Source organism: Octopus bimaculoides, chromosome 13, assembly GCF_046866305.1.
Source record: "Octopus bimaculoides isolate indiv1 chromosome 13, ASM4686630v1, whole genome shotgun sequence".
NCBI classification, from domain to species: Eukaryota; Metazoa; Mollusca; class Cephalopoda; order Octopoda; family Octopodidae; genus Octopus; species Octopus bimaculoides.
In genome coordinates this window covers 935,180-955,179 of record NC_142940.1, presented here as the reverse complement: position 1 = coordinate 955,179, position 20,000 = coordinate 935,180, and the positions used below count along the sequence as shown (strand labels likewise).

General features: G+C 32.2%; 1 protein-coding gene across 8 annotated transcripts in view; it reads left to right on the top strand.

Moving 5' to 3' along the window:
* Nucleotides 1-20,000, top strand: part of LOC106882968 (dachshund homolog 1) — a 257,890-nt gene that overhangs the window by 205,961 nt on the left and 31,929 nt on the right. For 7 of the 8 annotated variants that reach the window (XM_089361356.1, XM_089361359.1, XM_089361358.1 and 4 more), the window contains one exon: nt 13,217-13,426. In XM_089361356.1, coding sequence (XP_089217482.1) covers nt 13,217-13,426 — 210 coding nt within the window. Of the gene's footprint in view, nt 1-5,147; nt 5,474-13,216; nt 13,427-20,000 lie in introns of those variants that run through there. The other variant, XM_089361363.1, reaches the window with a different exon arrangement.

The window sequence follows — 20,000 nt, the reverse complement described above, 5'->3', positions numbered from 1 at the left end:
GTATGAAATATGTCTTTCTCAACATGTAAATTTATGATAATATTGAAAATAAAACTAATGTTGATGATGATGATGATGACAACGACAGTGATGCTTGCATTGATAATGATGCTGATAATGATGATGATGATTAAAAAAAAAGGAGACCCATAAACCATATTGTTATTTCTTTCAGTTGACCAATTTAATTTTTAGACACTGAAAAAGTATTGTGCTTTCCCTATTGTTTGTTGTGAACAAGTTATCATTACCAAACATTATGCCATATCTCTTTGGTTTTTTTTGTTTTCTTTTTTCTTTCAAACATGAAAAACCAACAAATAAACAAAAGTAAACAGAAAAAAAAAAAGAAAGAAGACAAGGCCATAAACCAGACTACAACAGTATTGTGTTGACTCAGCGATATGCCAAACAACAATTTTAATTTTATAAAACTTTCCTATCAGAATCATTTATTTAAAAAAAAAAAAAAAATATTAAAGGAAAAAAAAAAAACTACAAATGAAATCAAAGACAGAAAGACCGATTGATATCCCACCAATAAAATAATGGATTTTGTTTGTTTGCTTTTATTCTGTCAACACATTATTATTTTGAGCTATCATTTTGGTTTGGCCATACATTAGAGAACACTGTACTATATATCACAACATCTCTTAACAATATTATATACACCACGCTTATCTTTCCTGCTAGATATTCGAGATATCATATCAAAAAACAGATTATGATATTTCACTTTTATTTTCCTATTATTATTATCATTATTATTATTATTATAAGTTGATTTTGTTATTTTTTTATGTCCTCGTAGTTTTGTGTGGTGAAAGGGGTGAGTGGGTGGGTGGATGGATGGGTTGTAAAATACAAAGAGTCATAAAGAATGGAAATTAAAAAGGAATTTTTGTGGGGACAGGTGTGGTATGAGGGGAGAGGAATTCTGTCCCCCCACCCCACCCACCCGCACACACACCAAAAAAAAAAATGTTGACAAGCTCTCAGTTTAATTTTTTCCTTCCTATAGTTATCTGATATTGTGATCATGTTCAAGAGACGAGGTTAGAAATTTAACAATTTATAAATAAGGACTCTTTTGTAGAAGAAGGTTGTAAATATATGCCTGTTGTGTGTGTGTGTGTGTGTGTGTGTGTGTGTGTGTGTGTGTGTGTGTGCATAAGTGTGTGTGTGATTTTCATGTAAATATGTATTTCTCTGTGTATTTATAGATGTGTGTGTGCATGTGTGTGTGTTTCTGTGAGTTTCTATGTGTATAGCTCTTTCTCTCTCTCTCTCTTTCTATCTATCTCTCTCTCTCTTTCTATCTCTCTCTCTCTCTCTCTCTCTCTTTCTATCTCTCTCTCTCTCTCTCTCTCTTCTTTCTGCATATGTATATATACAGGGTGCAGTGAATATATTGTCGTCTAAATTACACAAAAATGAAAATAATGCCGACATCTCATTTTAACAGATATATTTACCAAAATTACAAAAAATATCTTGAAATATTAAAGAGTAAATTTATTCAATAAAATCGCCATTGGCTTCAACCACGGCCTCCAGGAGACTTTGCAATTCCCTGCAACTCTTCTGGACGGTCTCCTTGTTTAAGTTGGTGAATGCTGCCATAATCCTTGCCTTCAGTTCATCTTTGGTGTTACAAGGAGTTTTTTGGGTTTCTTTGCTCAACTGCACCCCACACATCATAATGAAGGGGGTTGCAGTCTGAGGAGTTAGGTGGCCAGATGTTAGGGGTGATGTGGTTGCAGAAATTGTTAGACAGCCATGACTGGGTTCCCCTGCTTGTGCGGCATGGTGCAGAGTCCTGTTGCCAGACACAGGATCTTCTAGCAGTTACTCTCTTGACCCAGGGCAGCACTACCTCCTCCAGGTACTTGATGTAGGCCTCTCTGTTGAGTCTGAGACTGTGTGGGAAGTTGAATGGAGGCATAATGTCGCTATCACTAGCGATCACCCCAAACACCATGATGTTGACTGGATGTTTGATTTCTATCACTCTCAGTATATGTCCTCGGACTGCATTGTCCTCAGGTTGACACCTAAACACTCTGAAATGTTCGTACTGGAGCTTCTGACATGAATGCCAAGCAGTACAGTATGTCGTTTCCAAACTTCCGGCACAGTGAATTGTGTCATGGTGATGTTTTTCTAACAGACGGTGCCCAACGGACCCTACTATACTGTGTAGTCGACAAAATCAAAAACAAACAATGTGCATGTATAAAATTAAAAATATAAAATGGCCACAATTTACCCATCACACCCTATGTATATATATATATATATATATATAATGTAAATGCATCGCTTTACGTATAAGTGTATGTTTCTTAGTATATATATGTGTGTGTGTGTGTGTGTGTGTGTTCATATTGGTATCGATCATGTGTTGCTATCGAAGTTTGATCAGAAGCTGTGGTGTCAACTATCAGCAAGACTGCAATCACTGCTGGCATCCTCTCAGAACTGGTTTATTCCTGTTTCACCAATATTTCAAGATGCATCAGTTTGTTTTAAGAACTACAAAATTTTATCTACCAAACTCGATAAGTATGTTCTTGTTCACAATAACGCCAGTCGATCGAAGAACTGTCACCCGCTCCAACTTAATGGCTTGTCTTTGCAGAGAAGGACAAAGGTGAGGCGTAAGGAAAATGCAATAAGTTGATAATGGTTGGTCAATGATGAATTTCTTACATTGTGACAACATTAATTCTTCCCTCCGCCATCCCCCCCCCCCACCCCACCTATTACTATATCACATCAATTATCATTGGACTGATTACAAGATACAGTTTTCTACCAAAGTAAATTACTTTCCAGTGTGTTTCATAGGATATTTACTAATGTTTTTCTTTGACACACACCTACAGCAGCGCCCTCATCACTCACCCCCACCATCAACGCTATCAGCTCCCCCCCCCCCCATACACACACATTGAAAATAATATTAAATGTTTCAGGTTAATAGATAGAATAGAAAATATCTCTAGAGATAGCAATAATTGTTGAATAAGGAAGTCCCTTTCAACAAAAGCCTGCAACAAAATCTTTCTGGCATTATGTGACATCTTTACTGAATATCGGTAATTATTCTGAAACCATTCAGAATCTAGGAACATTGTCTGCTCTTCTAAAGATGCTTGAAATTTATTCCTGTGACATCAATATAAGTAGTTTTCTTAAAAACAAATAAACTTCTTTGTTGTTTTCTAGGGTGGGTCATCACACCATTATTATAGGTGCAACGATCCTCTCAGGAAAACAACAAAATTTCTTTCACGCATGAATTCATATCACAAATTTTGCAACCCAGATGAAAAAACAAAAACAAAAACAAAAATAAACCTCTTTAAAAAACAGAATAAAGCAGCTGCTTTTGTGATAAACTCCACATGCCATGAAGGGGTTTTCTATTCATTGTCTTTAAACACTTCACACAATGTGATTTTAGACCGTTGACATCACATGATACACACAGTTCTCTTACTAAATGTCATTTACTAAAGATTCTTGTTGCCCCGATATAATTTGAGAGAAGCTGAGCCTCTCACAGACCTTTCCTGCCATTGTTTGGTTTTATTTAGAAAATAATACTTGTTGGTCAATGAAAGAGCTTGTATGTGGTTTTGAAGTATTGAAGAAACAGCAGCCATGTTTCCCTCAATAACAAGATCACACTATATATAATCCCTGTCTTGAAAATGTGTAAGAAACTTTGAAATGGATTAATGATTGATAAAGATAGAGGTTATGTCAATAATGATTGATAGAAGATAGGATTTGGGGAATTTTTAAGAACAACAATTGACAGAAATAAGGATTCTGAGGCAAATGATTGACAGAATGAATGATAGAGATTTTTTAAATAATTTCAGCAATTATTTAGCATCAAAAGTCATAAAATCATTTTTGACTTTTAAAGACTTCTCAGTTCTTCTGTATTTAGATTCTGTACAGAATATTGCAGAATGGAAGAATTATCTTAGAATTGTTGTAGCAAAGTTAGTTGTGTGTTACATGGCAGATGTATGGAAATAGACATAAGAATGGGGATAGGGCAAAAATTGTGTTAATGAGATGTGTAATTATCAGGAAGGGAGAGAAATTACAAAACTCTAAGTCACATGGAGCCAAATCAAACTGGTTTAAATAATAACACATATATATATATATATATATATATATATATATATATATATATATATATATATACATACACACACACACACATAAATACATATATATATATATATATATATATTTATCATATATTGTGTGTGTGTGTGTGTATGTGTGTATTAGATGTAATTTAAATACAATTAAACCTGTTAAAATACGAATCAGTAATTTAGGAATTAACTTCATCTATTTGAAATGATTCCATGCAGTTTAAAGACACCAACCCAAAAGTCAAAACCTTTCATTGAAACAGAATTTATTTTAGTCAGAATTCTATAGATTCTGTAATCTTATTACAAAGACCACAGCTTTTCAACATTTCAAAGCTTAGCAATTGGTGTTCTATAAAAAAAGAATTTCTATGAGAATAGCTGCCAGTTTGAAACCGTCATTCAAACTCTAATATTTTCGTTGAAGTTTATTTGACCGTATAGTTATTATTATTGCTTCATTTAATTACTTGCAGTGAGTCTTGTCACAGTTCTGTTTCCAGTCCATTATTTGAAAGAGATTCATTCTAAATACACTTGTCTTTCATTGTCCATTTCTTCCACACCCAACATCCCCTTCGCTCGTATTTTCTATTCGACTTTGAGTTATTGCAATTCTATTTTCATATTTTTGTTTCCGAGTGGCCTACAGGTCACAAGAAATATGCCCCCTCTTGAACTTACTGATTAATTTTTACAGTTCAAGCATCAACTTATTTTTGTAAATCTCTTTTACTTCGCTGATTCTCAAATTACTTTCCAATTCAGAAGAGTCTTTCTTTTATATTCTTCATTCTTTTCTTCATTTCAATTCTTTTCTCTGAGTCCCAGACCAATATGTTTGAAAAGTAGGAATCCCATTGTTGCGGTTGTTGATGGCTAGCTTCAGCACCGATTATTGGATATGATGCCATAACTATTAGATTTAATCTGTGAATGCAATTCTATTATGTCTAGCAATTGAGATAGTCGACTTGACAATGCTGCTGCTACCTCTATTATCACCACCACTACCACCGCCACCGCTACTACTACTGCTGCTGCTGCTGCTGCTGCTGCTACTACTACTACTACTACTACTACTATTTTATTTCTCCATTTCTCATCTCTGTATCTCCCCACCCCGCACCCCACCACATTCATTGATTTATTTTAATAATTTTATTCTCTTCAGTTAACGAGATTTCAGAACGATGTCTTCATTCTCCATTCCTCGACTCTTCATTTCTTCTTCATATAATTATTGTCATGCTATTTTAGAGATATTTATTATCTAATTATTTACATAGATTAAATGGTAATCTTTGTTAGCAGCGCCATTCTTGATAATACAAGAAGGGCAACAGCTATACACAGAAAAACCAAAACTCTAAGAAGATGACGCTAGCAAATAGTAACAATAATTATTCTTAATCTATTTCATTTATTTTCTAATCTGAATTAATTTATTTTTAAAATTTAATTTCACTATCAAAATCCATGTTTTAAAGAATTTTCTAAAATTTACTAAATTAAGTATTTTCATCAAAATTTCTTAATCAACAAATTAACACTTGGAAAAGCAATAATCTGCAAGCTTTAGAATCTTTTTATTTTCGAAATTTCATTTTAATGTTCATATTGTATATGTTTCAAGATTTCACAAATTAAAAAAAGATTTATCTTGTACTGCTTCAATTTAAACAGTGATGTTAGCTTTAAATAAATAAATTACAATAGAGACCAGCAAATAGACGGATGCAGTAACTGGTTCTGGGAATATAAATCATAATTCTGTAGCAGAATAATTCTAAAGTGAATTACCATTCTGTTATCAAGAAGAACCATCCATCTCATTTGCTAAACGAGTCATTTCTTACTTTACTACTATTCCCTGTTTCTGTTATTTTCATGTTCCATTCCATTTTTGGCCATGAAGAACTTGAAGACAATCTCAGTCTTGTAGGCAGCATAAATGGTCAGTTATAGAAAGCATCACAAGTTTAAATAAATCATCATCTCTGTTATTATTTCTCAAATGCTTATTATTTTCATGTCTGACTTTCCATGCTTGCATGATGTGAAAGAGACTTTCTCAAAATTTATGCTTTACAGTTAAATGTTCTTTCTTGTACCAATAATTTCATTAAACCTCTGAGATATATATATATATATATATATATATGTATGCATGTATAGAGTTTGAAGTTGTGTACAGATATTGTATATTGAGAAAAAGGTGGCAGTCAGAATTTTGGATAGTTCTTTATTAGTGATTTCCTTGGGGCTTTTTTTTTTTTTTCCGAACTTGTCAAGACAAAATCAAAACCAAAATAATTTTGGTTTTAATTTTTGTATTGAAGAGCTTCGTTAAATGAACAAAAATGCTAATAAAGAATTAGCCAAAATTCTGAGTGTCTCCTTTTTCTCACTATATATGTAATGTGTGTATCATCATCATTTTGTGTTCATTTCCCATGCTGGTAAGATTTGGACAGTATGGCAGCAGCTGCCAAGCCAGACCTCTGCACCAAGCCTTGTCCACTTTGGTATGATTTCTGGGGTTGAATGCCCTTCCTAGGGCCAACCACTTTACTGCGTGTAGTGGGTGCTTTTTGTGGCACTAACAACAATGAGTTTATCAAGTTAAATGTATGTCTGTCTGAAACATGTCTACTGTGTTTATGTCCCCCGTGCTAAAGGCTAAGTCATGTGCACTCTATAATTGAGCACTCATCACCACTCCCACCAACACCATCACCAACACTACTACTATTACTACTATTGCTAATACCACCACCATCGACACCTCCCCGTCACCCTACTCTTAACAACACTACCACCACCACCACTACTACTACCATTTGTCAGTGTATGCTACCACAAATTAACACCACCATCAGCACTAACAACAAGAACAACAACAACCACCACAACTCTTCCACAACTCTTCCACAACCACTTCTACTAACTCTGCTACATTACCATCACCACCACCACCTGCCACCACCACCACCTGCCACCACCACCACCTACCACCACCACCACCTACCACCACCACCACCTGCCACCACCAACACTACACAAGACACACACACACACAGAGCTAAGACCACTAACATTTCAGCCAGTACCACCACCACCACCATCGCCACCACCATCGCCACCGCCCTCAGTCTTCTATATTCAGAAGAACATTATTCTCAAAGTCTAAATCGCTTGGTGTTGTATGTTAGGCTGTTGTCTATTCATGAATCATTGCCATGCACCGTTAGCATCGCAGGAAGATTTCCTCCAGAGCCAGCTTCTCTGCAATAAATTGCAAAGCATATGTCATAACAAAAGATCTGGTTTGGAAAGCAGAGCCTAACAACAACAGCAACAACATAGGTCAGGGAATTTAGAAAATAAAGATCTTTTAAAACATCGTCTTTGTTTTATTTCAAACTGTATCTCCCTAACTTTAATTTTCGCTAAATGATAGCAATTAGTGGCATTTCTTGATCTTCTCTTGTTCAAACCCAAATCTAATGCAATTACAACATGTTCTTTTACTGGTTTTGTTTATACTACAAACCCCCCACTCTCCCCCAATAACCCTCACCTACACATGTACATACATACATACATACATATATGTATATGTTTATATACACACACACGTTCATGCTTACACATGCCCTTTCGTGCATGCATACAAGCATATATATATATATATATATATATATATATTTATATATATATATATATATATATATTTATATATATATATATATTTGTATATATATATTTATATATATGGATATATATGGATATATATATATATATATATTTGTATATATATATTTATATATATGGATATATATGGATATATATATATATATATATTTATATATATATATATATATTTATATATATATATATATATTTATATATATATATATATTTATATATATATATATATATTTATATATATATATATATTTATATATATATATATTTATATATATATATATTTATATATATATATATTTATATATATATATATTTATATATATATATATTTATATATATATATATTTATATATATATATATTTATATATATATATATTTATATATATATATATATTTATATATATATATATTTATATATATATATATTTATATATATATATATTTATGTATATATATATATTTATGTATATATATATATTTATGTATATATATATATTGATGTATATATATATATTGATGTATATATATATATTGATGTATATATATATATTTATGTATATATATATATTTATATATATACATATTTATGTATATATATATATTTATGTGTATATATATATTTATGTATATATATATATTTATGTATATATATATATTTATGTATATATATATATTTATGTATATATATATATTTATGTATATATATATATATATATTTATATATATATTTATGTATATATATATATATATATTTATGTATATATTTATGTATATATATATATATATTTATGTATATATTTATGTATATATATATATATATTTATGTATATATATATGTATATATATATATTTATATATTTATATATATATGTATATATATATATTTATATATTTATATATATATGTATATATATATATTTATATATATGTATATATTTATATATTTATATATATGTATATATTTATATATTTATATATATGTATATATTTATATATTTATATATATGTATATATTTATATATTTATATATATATGTATATATTTATATATTTATATATATATGTATATATATATATATTTATATATATATGTATATATATATATTTATATATATGTATCATCATCATCATCATCATCATCATCGTTTAACGTCCGCTTTCCATGCTAGCATGGGTTGGACGATTTGACTGAGGACTGGTGAAACCGGATGGCAACACCAGGCTCCAGTCTGATTTGGCAGAGTTTCTACAGCTGGATGCCCTTCCTAACGCCAACCACTCAGAGAGTGTAGTGGGTGCTTTTACGTGTCACCCGCACGAAAACGGCCACGCTCGAAATGGTGTCTTTTATGTGCCACCCGCACAAGCCAGTCCAGGGGCACTGGCAACGATCTCGCTCGAAAATCCTACAGGAGCCAGTCAGGCGGTACTGGCAACGGCCACGCTCAAAATGGTGCATCTCATGTGCCACCCGCACAAGAACCAGTCCAGGGGCACTGGCAACGATCTTACTTGGCTTGCCGGGTCTTCTCACGCACAGCCCATTTCCAAAGGTCTCGGTCCGTAGTCATCGCCTCGGTGAGGCCCAATGTACGAAGGTCTTGCCTCACCACCTCAGCCCAGGTCTTCCTGGGCCTACCTCTTCCACGGGTTCCCTCAACTGTTAGGGTGTGGCACTTTTTCACGCAGCTATCCTCCTCCATTCTCATATATTTATATATATATGTATATTTTTATATTTATATATATATATATGTATATATATATATATATTTATATTTATATATATATATATGTATATATATATATATATTTATATATATATGTATATATATATATATATTTATATATATATGTATATATATATATATATATTTATATATATACATATGTGTGTGTATATGTGTGTGTGTGCATGTATATATATGTATATAACTAATATATTCATATTAATCTACATACACTCATATATAGATGCATATATATAACATACCAATACATATTTATATACATACACACTTACACCCATACATGATACATATATCTACATATACACACACACAATCACACACATGAAAGTACGAAAATATACATACACCAAAATATATACATACACACTGTTATATACATACATTCACCACTATATCCATATATACATACAACACACACCCCTACATGCACATATGCATACACAACCCTAAATACATACACTTACTATCTACTACACACGTATATATACACACATACATCACTACATACACACATACATATACACACAGCTACATACACACATTCACATTATCTCCAATTTCTATGATTTCTTTTGTTTTTGTGTCTTTGTGTTCTTTGGTTGTTGTTGTTATTATTATTATTTTTGTTTGTTTTGTTTGCCATTTTAAAATTAATGTCAGTGAACATTTCATTTCTTGTTTTATTTATTTATTATTTATTTTTTTTCATAATGGACAAACACTGAGATAAAAATTTTAACTAATCAACACTGAAAGTTGACTCATTAAACATAGAAATACCAATTAACTCTAAAGCAGTCCCAATTACAATTTTTATTGCCTAACAATCAGTGAAAAAGATGCCATTTAAACAAAAATTACAGCAGACTGTATTGGAGTAAAGTTCAAATTTTAAATAGCATCTGCACTTTGATAAAAATATCAAACCTTTTCATTTGGCCAAGCTTTTCTTTGGCTTTCATTCTTCCTTCAATAAATTCAATAAAAAACTATCAAATGTTACACAAGTCGCTGGTGCCATTTTATCTCACATCAAATACTTTGAATGTAAAAATAAAACAAAATAAAAACATAAAAACGTAATAAAAATACAAATAGACAAAAAAATAGAAAAAAAGTAAATTTTTAAAAAACAAAAAAATTTGTAATATATATCTTTGATATATATATATATTTTTATGTTTGCTGTTTACTGCTGTTGTTTTGTTCCATTGTTTTTAACTTTCCATCTTTTAATTCACTTTTTTTTATATTTGTTGCTTATTTTTTTTATTTGTTTATTTCTGTTTTTGTTATGACTTCTTTATCATTAATTTATCTTTCATAGTTAAAAATTTATTCAGTAAACATGCAATTTTAATCAATCTTCTTCAAGTTACATATAATAATAAACAACACAACATATACACACAACACACATATATATACATACCTAAATACATGTATATATATATATATATATATACACACATATATATACATACCTAAATACATATATATATATATATATATATACACACATATATATACATACCTAAATACATATATATATATATATATATATGTATGTCTGTATGTATGTATGTATGCATACATACATATGTACCTACATACATTATGAAATATATATGTATGTATATATATATATATATATATATATATATATATATATATATATGTATGTTTGTATAGATGTGTGTATACATATGATATATAAAACATACATAACATAATATTAAACGTAGTTTATCGAATATTTTTCTATTCTGAAAGGCAAAAATCAATGAATACACTGAAACAAAAGGAAACCATTCTATAATTTTAGCAGCAAACAATATGAATGAAGTTCAATAAGAAAGAGAGACAATACGATAAGAGGTTATCTGCAAAAACCTTATTGATAGACTTGTAAAGAATGCTTTACGAATTCATGAAAAGCTATTTGGGAGATAGGAATGCCAGAAATTAAGAGCAATTAGACATCTCTGGAGTAATATATACACACACATACATACATACATACAGATACATACACAGACACACAGAGTAATTATTATTAACATTTATAATTGATTAGAAACATGAAATTAATTAACTTTTTTTGTCTCACAAAGCAAACATATTAATGTAAATTCATATGTATATAATATTAATATAGTATATGGGTGTTTATAGACACATATATGCATGCATACAAGTCTGTATGAATAGATATGTATTGGCACAGGCGTGGCTGAATGGTTAAGAAGGATACTTCAGAAGCCCATGGTTCTAAGTTCAATCTCACTGCACATCACATTGGGCAAATGTTTTCTGATATGAGTGGATCAATGCCTTGTGAGTGAATTTGGTAGATGGAAACTATGAGGAAGCATGTAATATATACACATGTATAACTGTGTGTGTGTGGGTGTGTGTGTGTGCATATCATTGTGATTGTCCCCACTACTTGATGTAACTTAGTGGTTTGGTAAAAGAGATTAATGAAATAAGTACCCAACTTTGGCAGGGTCAATTTGTCTGACTAAACTCTTCAAGACTGCCCCAGTATGGTCACAATGCTAATGACTAAAACAAATAAGAGGACATACATACATATATGTGTGTGTGTGTGTGTGTGTGTGTTTGTGTGTATGTATTTATATATACATACTTACAAACATGTATATATATATATATGTATATGTATGTATGTATGTATGTACACATGGATAATCAATTTAATGCACAGGGAACTCTGGGAAAAAGCAGTGATTAGACAAAGTCCTGCAACGGTGTTAGTGGAATATACAAGCTTGACCAACTGGAAATATATCATTGCAAACTTGTATGTAGGCAGCTGGGAACATTGGTCCCCTTTGTTCAAACTATGGTGGTAGAGTGATTCAGCAGCAGCTCCAGTGACTGAGCAGCCCTTTCCAGGGATAGAACTGCTCATTCATTTATTAGGAAGGACTCAGAGAAGGTAGCTGAAACAAAGCTTGCCTAATTCAAGAAGTGGCTGGTGGAAACTGAAAGAAGTCCATTGTGTCAGTGGATGTGTGTGTGTGTGTGTGTGTGTGTGTGTGCGTGTGCGTGTATGGGTGTATATAGCAACATATGTTTCATTGTGATGTGCACAGCTCACTGCCATAGACACAGTACATTGGCAATGGTACCCTATGAACTGTGAATCCTTTTTGTAGAATTCTAACATTCTGTTTAATATACCAGCTTCAATTCTTTTGTATTTATTTCTCAAATTCTCTCATCAAAATTGCAATGGCAGAAATAATGATATTTCCTCCAACTCAATGTTGTTTGTTGATAAATTGCCAAACCTCTCTTTCTATGCCTCTGCAAAAACCAGTTTTTCAATGAAAGAAGTGGTTATGAGTCTGATAATTGGTGTCTATTGAAGCATATCTCTTAATAAATACACATAATGATTGACTGCAATAAAACTTGCTTATTAAACAAAAAAAATTCCTACCAAACCAATTAATATTCCAAATGTCCATTGTGTTTGAAATATTAGTTGAGTGGAAATCTTCAAAAAATTTTCTGTTTCATTTGTTGTAGAGGACAGTGCTGATACCAATGATTCTTTACCAAATGGTGATATGACAGATAAAATCCCAACATCGAGTCAAAGTTTTGCCTCACAACTCCTCAATGGAGATACTCCGAGTATATCCTCAATAGAAACCCTTTTACTCAATATTCAAGGACTCCTGAAAGTGGCTGCAGAGAATGCCAGACACCATGAACGGCAAATCAACTTTGAAAAAGGTTAGTCTATTTTGCAGTCTTGAATAATTGATGTTAATTCATTCCTAAAGCTGTCTTGCATCAAAAAAATTCCTTCATCCAAACCATTTTTTTTAGCTTCCCAGTTTGTATCCATCTTTTCTTTCCAGGATTTTTGTTGTTGTTGTAGACACAAAATGCAGCAAATATTGAGGTTTCATTTTGGTTTCCAAGGAAATCCAGATATATTTACAGGTTCAATAGCTAACAATCAGTCTTCACAGGATCAATAGCTAACAATCAATGTTTACAGGATCAGTAGCTGTGCACTAATTGTAAAATTAACTATAATATCCTTCACTTCAACTAATTACCTCTCCTATTTAACCTAATAAACTACATTCATCGTTCCATTGCATTATTAACATGTACCAACTTTTCAATTTCGTGAGTCTATGAATCATCAAAATGAGAACAGAGAGTTCAAAGTGAGCAAATGTCATTTCAACAAAACTTGAACTGTTTTCCCCCTAAAAAGAGTTTTTCTCTTTTTTTTTCTTTTCTTTTTGTAACTCCTCAGAATTGAAGTTTACTTTCAACAAACCTATAATTATTTGAAAAATAGATTTATTTACATTTGATTTCGTAGAGGAATATTTCTAAGACAGAGAACAAAGTAGTGAAGAATCCCAGTGGTTTGACAAATTTTCACTCACTCAAATATTACGTTCTCAGAAACTTAGCATTGAGGGCCATTTCAGTCCCTAACCCCTCAATAAAATGGTTGGCATTACAACCAAATGATAGGTATTTTTTACTGCATTGCTTGGTTTATGAAAACTTATAGTTAACCAAATTTAAATTGTCGATATTGCAAATAATATTATGGTGTTTTCATGTCAAATTTTTTATTAAATAAATATTTTTCATGTCAATCTCACTTTGGAGTAGCAAGGTCTTGTTTTAAAGCGAAATATTCTGAAGAACTAATTTTTATTACCCAGCTTTTTGTACAATGGCTCCCAAAAACTGTTACAAACTATGGTATGCCACAGACCATGGTGTGCCACATAGCAATAGTGTGCCACAGAACAACTAGAATACTATGAAGTGTAGCTACAAACGCTGCCAAAATTATTAAATTTTTTTTAAATGAGAAAATTACAAACTGGCATTTTTAAAATAACAGTCCTGATAATTCTGCATCATTTATTGACTAACGATGTAATTACTTAATTAATTTTTGTGTAGGGTTAAAACCTTTCCATGACTTTATATCTAATGAAACATGCTGCCTATATGTTTCAATTAATTTTGAAAATAATTGATAATTAGGGGGATTTTGTTAAATAACAAACTTTTTCTTTATTATGCTGGAGCAGAAAACATAAAATGGTTTTTATATAAAATTAAAATGCAAGATTCTAATTTAGATATGAGCATTTTGAAATGAGTGGCTTTGTATTAAGGGCCATCTTAATGTCAAAAAATTTATTAAATCCCTTATTACTTATATGATGATTAAGATGGTAATTTTTAATATATTTTTTTATGCACAAATTATGTCAAAATATTTATATTTGCTCTAAAGTGCTCTGCAAGCTGAAAAAAGGTTAGGAACTACTGCAGTCCTTCTCTGAGGTGACCCCGGTTTGAGATAATCTTCACAACTCCTCTCCAATCTCTTGAGTGTCTACATTATCACACTAAGATCTCATACATCACATTCTGAATCTCAAGTGATTACATCTTGATAAAAGAGTTTGTGACCTTTTTCACCTGGTGGCTGAGGCCTCCAAAAGATAAATAACCATCCCTAAAGCAGTGCTCAGCAAATGGTATTCTGCATTTCCTCACTGTTTGAGAGAGGAACACACACACACACACACACACACACACACACACACACACACACACACACACACACACACACACACACACACACACACACACACACACACACACACACACACACACACACACACACACACACACACACACACACACACACACACACACACACACACACACACACACACACACACACACACACACACACACACACACACACACACACACACACACACACACACACACACACACACACACACACACACACACACACACACACACACACACACACACACACACACACACACACACACACACACACACACACACACACACACACACACACACACACACACACACACACACACACACACACACACGTATATATATTGACCAATATGTACAATATTATAGATCCATTTCAACCAACCTTACTAATCAGTTTCACACTTGGTATTAGGTAACTGGACATTAGATAAAAGTGAGGTTAAGTAACACCACATGCTCTTCAGAGATGGCAGCTATGAAAAAACATACAAAGAATATTTACTGTCTCTGGCACATGTGGGGAGCTCATCACCAAATAGGTATCTAAGTAGGTAGGTACAAGAATAACATTGAAGAAGAGAAAAAAAAAAAAAAAAAACTCTAACCCAAAACAAAACCCCGTCTCCATCATTGACTCCATGTTCTCCTTAGCAAACTCTGACCCTGATTCCATGACCTCTGCCCTCTGACCGCACTCTGTCCTCCCCACCCTCACCATCATCAAACTCAAACTCAGAGTCTGAGATAAATGACTAAAGTCTCATTTAGTGAAGTTGAATAAATTACATAAGAGGGAGGAGGAGGAGAAGGAGGAGGTAGAAGAGGAGGAGGAGGAGGAGAAGGAGGAGGTAGAAGAGGAGGAGGAGGAGGAAATCGTGTGGAGGGTGGAAGGGCGGGGGCAGGAGGCTTGATGCTCAAAAATCAAAATTTTTCTAATTAAAAATTCACTTTTATTTGTCAGTTTAAACTGGATAACGAAATTCTATTTCTCTGGAAGAGATTTATTTACTTTTTTAAATTAAAAAAATTAAATTTACTTTTGGTTGCATCCCCTCCTTCCCCCTCGCACAGCCTTCGCTTTGTTTTTATTTTGTGCGTGCGTGTGTGTGTGTGTGTGTGTGTGTGTGTGTGTGTGTGTGTGTGTTTCTTTTCTGCTTCTTTTACTGTCTCCTTCCTTGGTTGACTGCAAGAAATGAGGATATATACAGACATACATTTGTGTGTGTGTATATATATATATATATATATGTAAATGTATGTACATGTATGGATGTGTATATGTGTCTGTATATATATATGTGTGTGTGTGTGTTTATATATATATACACACACACACATACACACACAAATATATCTGTGAGTGTTAAGAGAGCAAGATTTACTTTGTTTTTATTTAAATATTTTCTTCTGCCTTTCTTTTTAATTTTTCTTATTTAAAAAAAAAAAAATTTATTGTTTTTATTTTTTTTTAAACTTTTTTATTTCTATTTCTTATTTTCCTCTATTTATTAAAATGGTGCTAATCTTTTCCGCTTCTTTTTATCATGGAATTCATTGATGTTCTGCAAAATGTAAAGTTTACTTCCTTCTTGCACTCTTTTTGCTGGTTTTGTTGGGCTTTTTTTTTTTGTTTTTTTTATACAAGTCTGTCCCTATTTTAGGTAAACATGGGGCCACCACCACCACCACCACCACTGCAGCCACCACAACTGCTGCCACCGCCTCCCCCTTCTACATTAACATTAATGAATTAAGCATGCAAAAAGTAACGTACTGCAAGCATTTTCATCTCCCCCTCCCCTTATTTTACTTTTACCTCTTCCTTTCTTTAAATAATATTTTTTTAATGTTGTTGTTGTTGTTGATGGTGTCTATTGTGGTGGTGGTGGTGGTGGTGAGAGGTGGTGTAACCAAATATGTAGAAAAGTCAAAGAAATACTTGGCTGTGATCTGCCGGTGATGCTTCACAATTACTGAAGTTAATTAGATATAGAAAATAATAATGATAATAATAATGATAATAACAATAATAATAATAATTAGAAAAAAGGTCCTCGAAAGAAGATGAAATCACAAAGGAAAGCCAGGAAAAAAGAAAATAAACATTGGTTGAAAAAATGAGGCAATAAATATAGTTTTTCTCTCTGTTTTCTAATCTCTTCTCTCTCTCTCTCTCTCTCTCTCTCCCCCCCTTTCTTTCTATCTTCCTCTCCTGATACATACATATATATATATATATATCCAACTTCTGTCTTCTTTTTCTCCTCTCACTTTCTTTCAGTTTATCTTCTTTTCCTTCCCTTTCTCTCAACCTCTTTCTTATCTTCTCTCTCTCTCTCTCTCTCTTTGTATCTATCTATCTTGTTTCTTGTTCTGTATTGCTTTTCTCTCTCTCTCTCTCTCTCTCTCTCTCTCTGTATCACTTTCATTTTTTTCTCTCTCTCCTCTCCTTTTGCCCCCTTCTGCTTTCTTTCAATCTTCTTCTTCTCTCTCTCCCTCTTTCTCTCTCTCTCCCCCTTTCTCTCTCTCCACCCCACCCCTCTCCGTTTCCTCATCACTGACTTCATATTGCTACAGAATCACTCAAGCATGATATTACGACAAGTGATGGTAAGGCTGCAAGGAGAGAAAAAGAGAGAAGGAATGAAGGGGAGAAGAAGACAGAGAATGAGGGAGAGAGAAACAGAGAGAGAGAGAGAAAGAGAGAGGAATTTCAAATTAAAGAAATGCTAATAGTGGCAAGAAAGAACAAAGGAAGAATATTTTTTTTTTTAGAAATTTTATTAAAATTAAAAACAGAGATTTTTTTTTTAATATTATCTAAGAATAATGAATTCTTTAAATAAATTTCTTGTGATTTTTAAACTCTAATATTTTCACAACACAGTTCTGCTTCAAGAATTGTTTAACAAACTTAATTGCTAATCATTTCTTAGCATTTTACTTTAATTCTTCCATTAGTGCTTTAATCTTTGCTCCACTTTAAATCATTCTTTTGTTTATATATATTTACATATATTTTTTTATTAAACAAAAAACTGAGGCAATATTTAATATAGGAAGACAAGATATATTCCATTTGGTTTCTGAGATTAATTTAAAAACTAAAATTGTCATATTTTCAATAGGTTGGCTTTAAATAAGAGTTTACTTTGATGTTCAAAGGTGGATCTTTCAACAAATACATAACACATACTTACACACATACATACATACATGTATATAAATTTTATATATGTATATATATATATATATATATATAAAGACACATATGCTTACACGTATGTATCTCCATAGTCTTTGCTTTCCATAATGCCAGTTTACAAATACATTAGTTTTAAAAGATGTTGTTTGTCTTATGTTAGATTGTCATTAAGGTGCCATTTGACATTGAACACCTCACCACCACCATCACCACAACCACCACCACCAACAACAACAACAGCAAACCATGACAGCCACCCCCTTTCTGTTATTCCAACATCTCTCCCCCCACCCTTATTGCATCAACACAACACCCCCCATCCCACCCCATATTACACTAACAACGTTTTTAATTCACCAGTTGGAGATAAATGTTGATATCTTTCACTCTGGCTTTTAAACATCTTTCTTCCATTAAATCCTTCTTGCTTGTAAAATAAGAAAAATAAGAAGAACTGGCTGTCCATGGAACTTGTTCAATCTCTGAGAGATAGGCTTTGTTTTTGTCTTTTTGTTTATGTTTATTGTTGTTGTAGCTTTATTTATTTATTTCTGGTTCTTGAAACTGTTTACCAGAGGGCATACAGTTTATAAAGCACATGGAATCGTTAAAACAAAGAATAGGTTTATCTAAATGTAGAAAACAAATATCTGTTGTAGCTTGCAGGCCTTTGTAAGTTCCTGCAGCCTAATCCTCAAAGAATACCATTATATAGATATCTGCAGGCTGAGAAAACGATAACCTTTCTCACTTTTAAAGTCCTACCCTATATTTGGTGGCACCAACTGCCTGTCTCTGCTGTAAAACTATTTCCTTTCGAAAATTTTCTCTGAACAGTAAACACTTCTATTGTTTTCTTCTTCTCACTCATTTTCACCCTTTTTCCATCCATAACACACCAAATACTGTGCATGAGATTTTTACAACCGTCCATGAGATGTAGGGGTTCCATGAGACCAGGGTTGGAAATTGTCTTTCTAATAATATGAATTTTTAAAATAAAATCCAGTTACTTTTTGCAAGTCCTAATTTACACATCCTGTTTAACGACATTGATAATAGTTTTTTAATTTTGATGCAAGGCCAGCAATTCTAACGGCTGGGGTTAGTCAATACTGTCAACCCCAATACTTGACTGGTATCTTATTTTATTAACTTTGGAAGGTTAAAAAACAACATTGATCTTATTGGATTTGAACTCAGAACAAAAGAAGCCAAAACAAATACTCCTGGTGTGCTAATGGTTCTGTCAGCTCACTTCCACTTTGTCATTGCCTGGAAACAGGATTTATCCAACAATAGACAATACAAACTTTCACCCTGTGAAGACATTTCTCTACATCTGTCTGCTATAATTACATTACATCCAACAACAATGGCTAAAATTGCTGTCATTTAATTATTATTTCAAACATTAATTACAAAACTTGTGAACAAACTCATTAAAAATTTTTTGCCACATTTTTATATGAATGAACATTCTCAAACCAAAAGAGTATTATCAGAAGACCC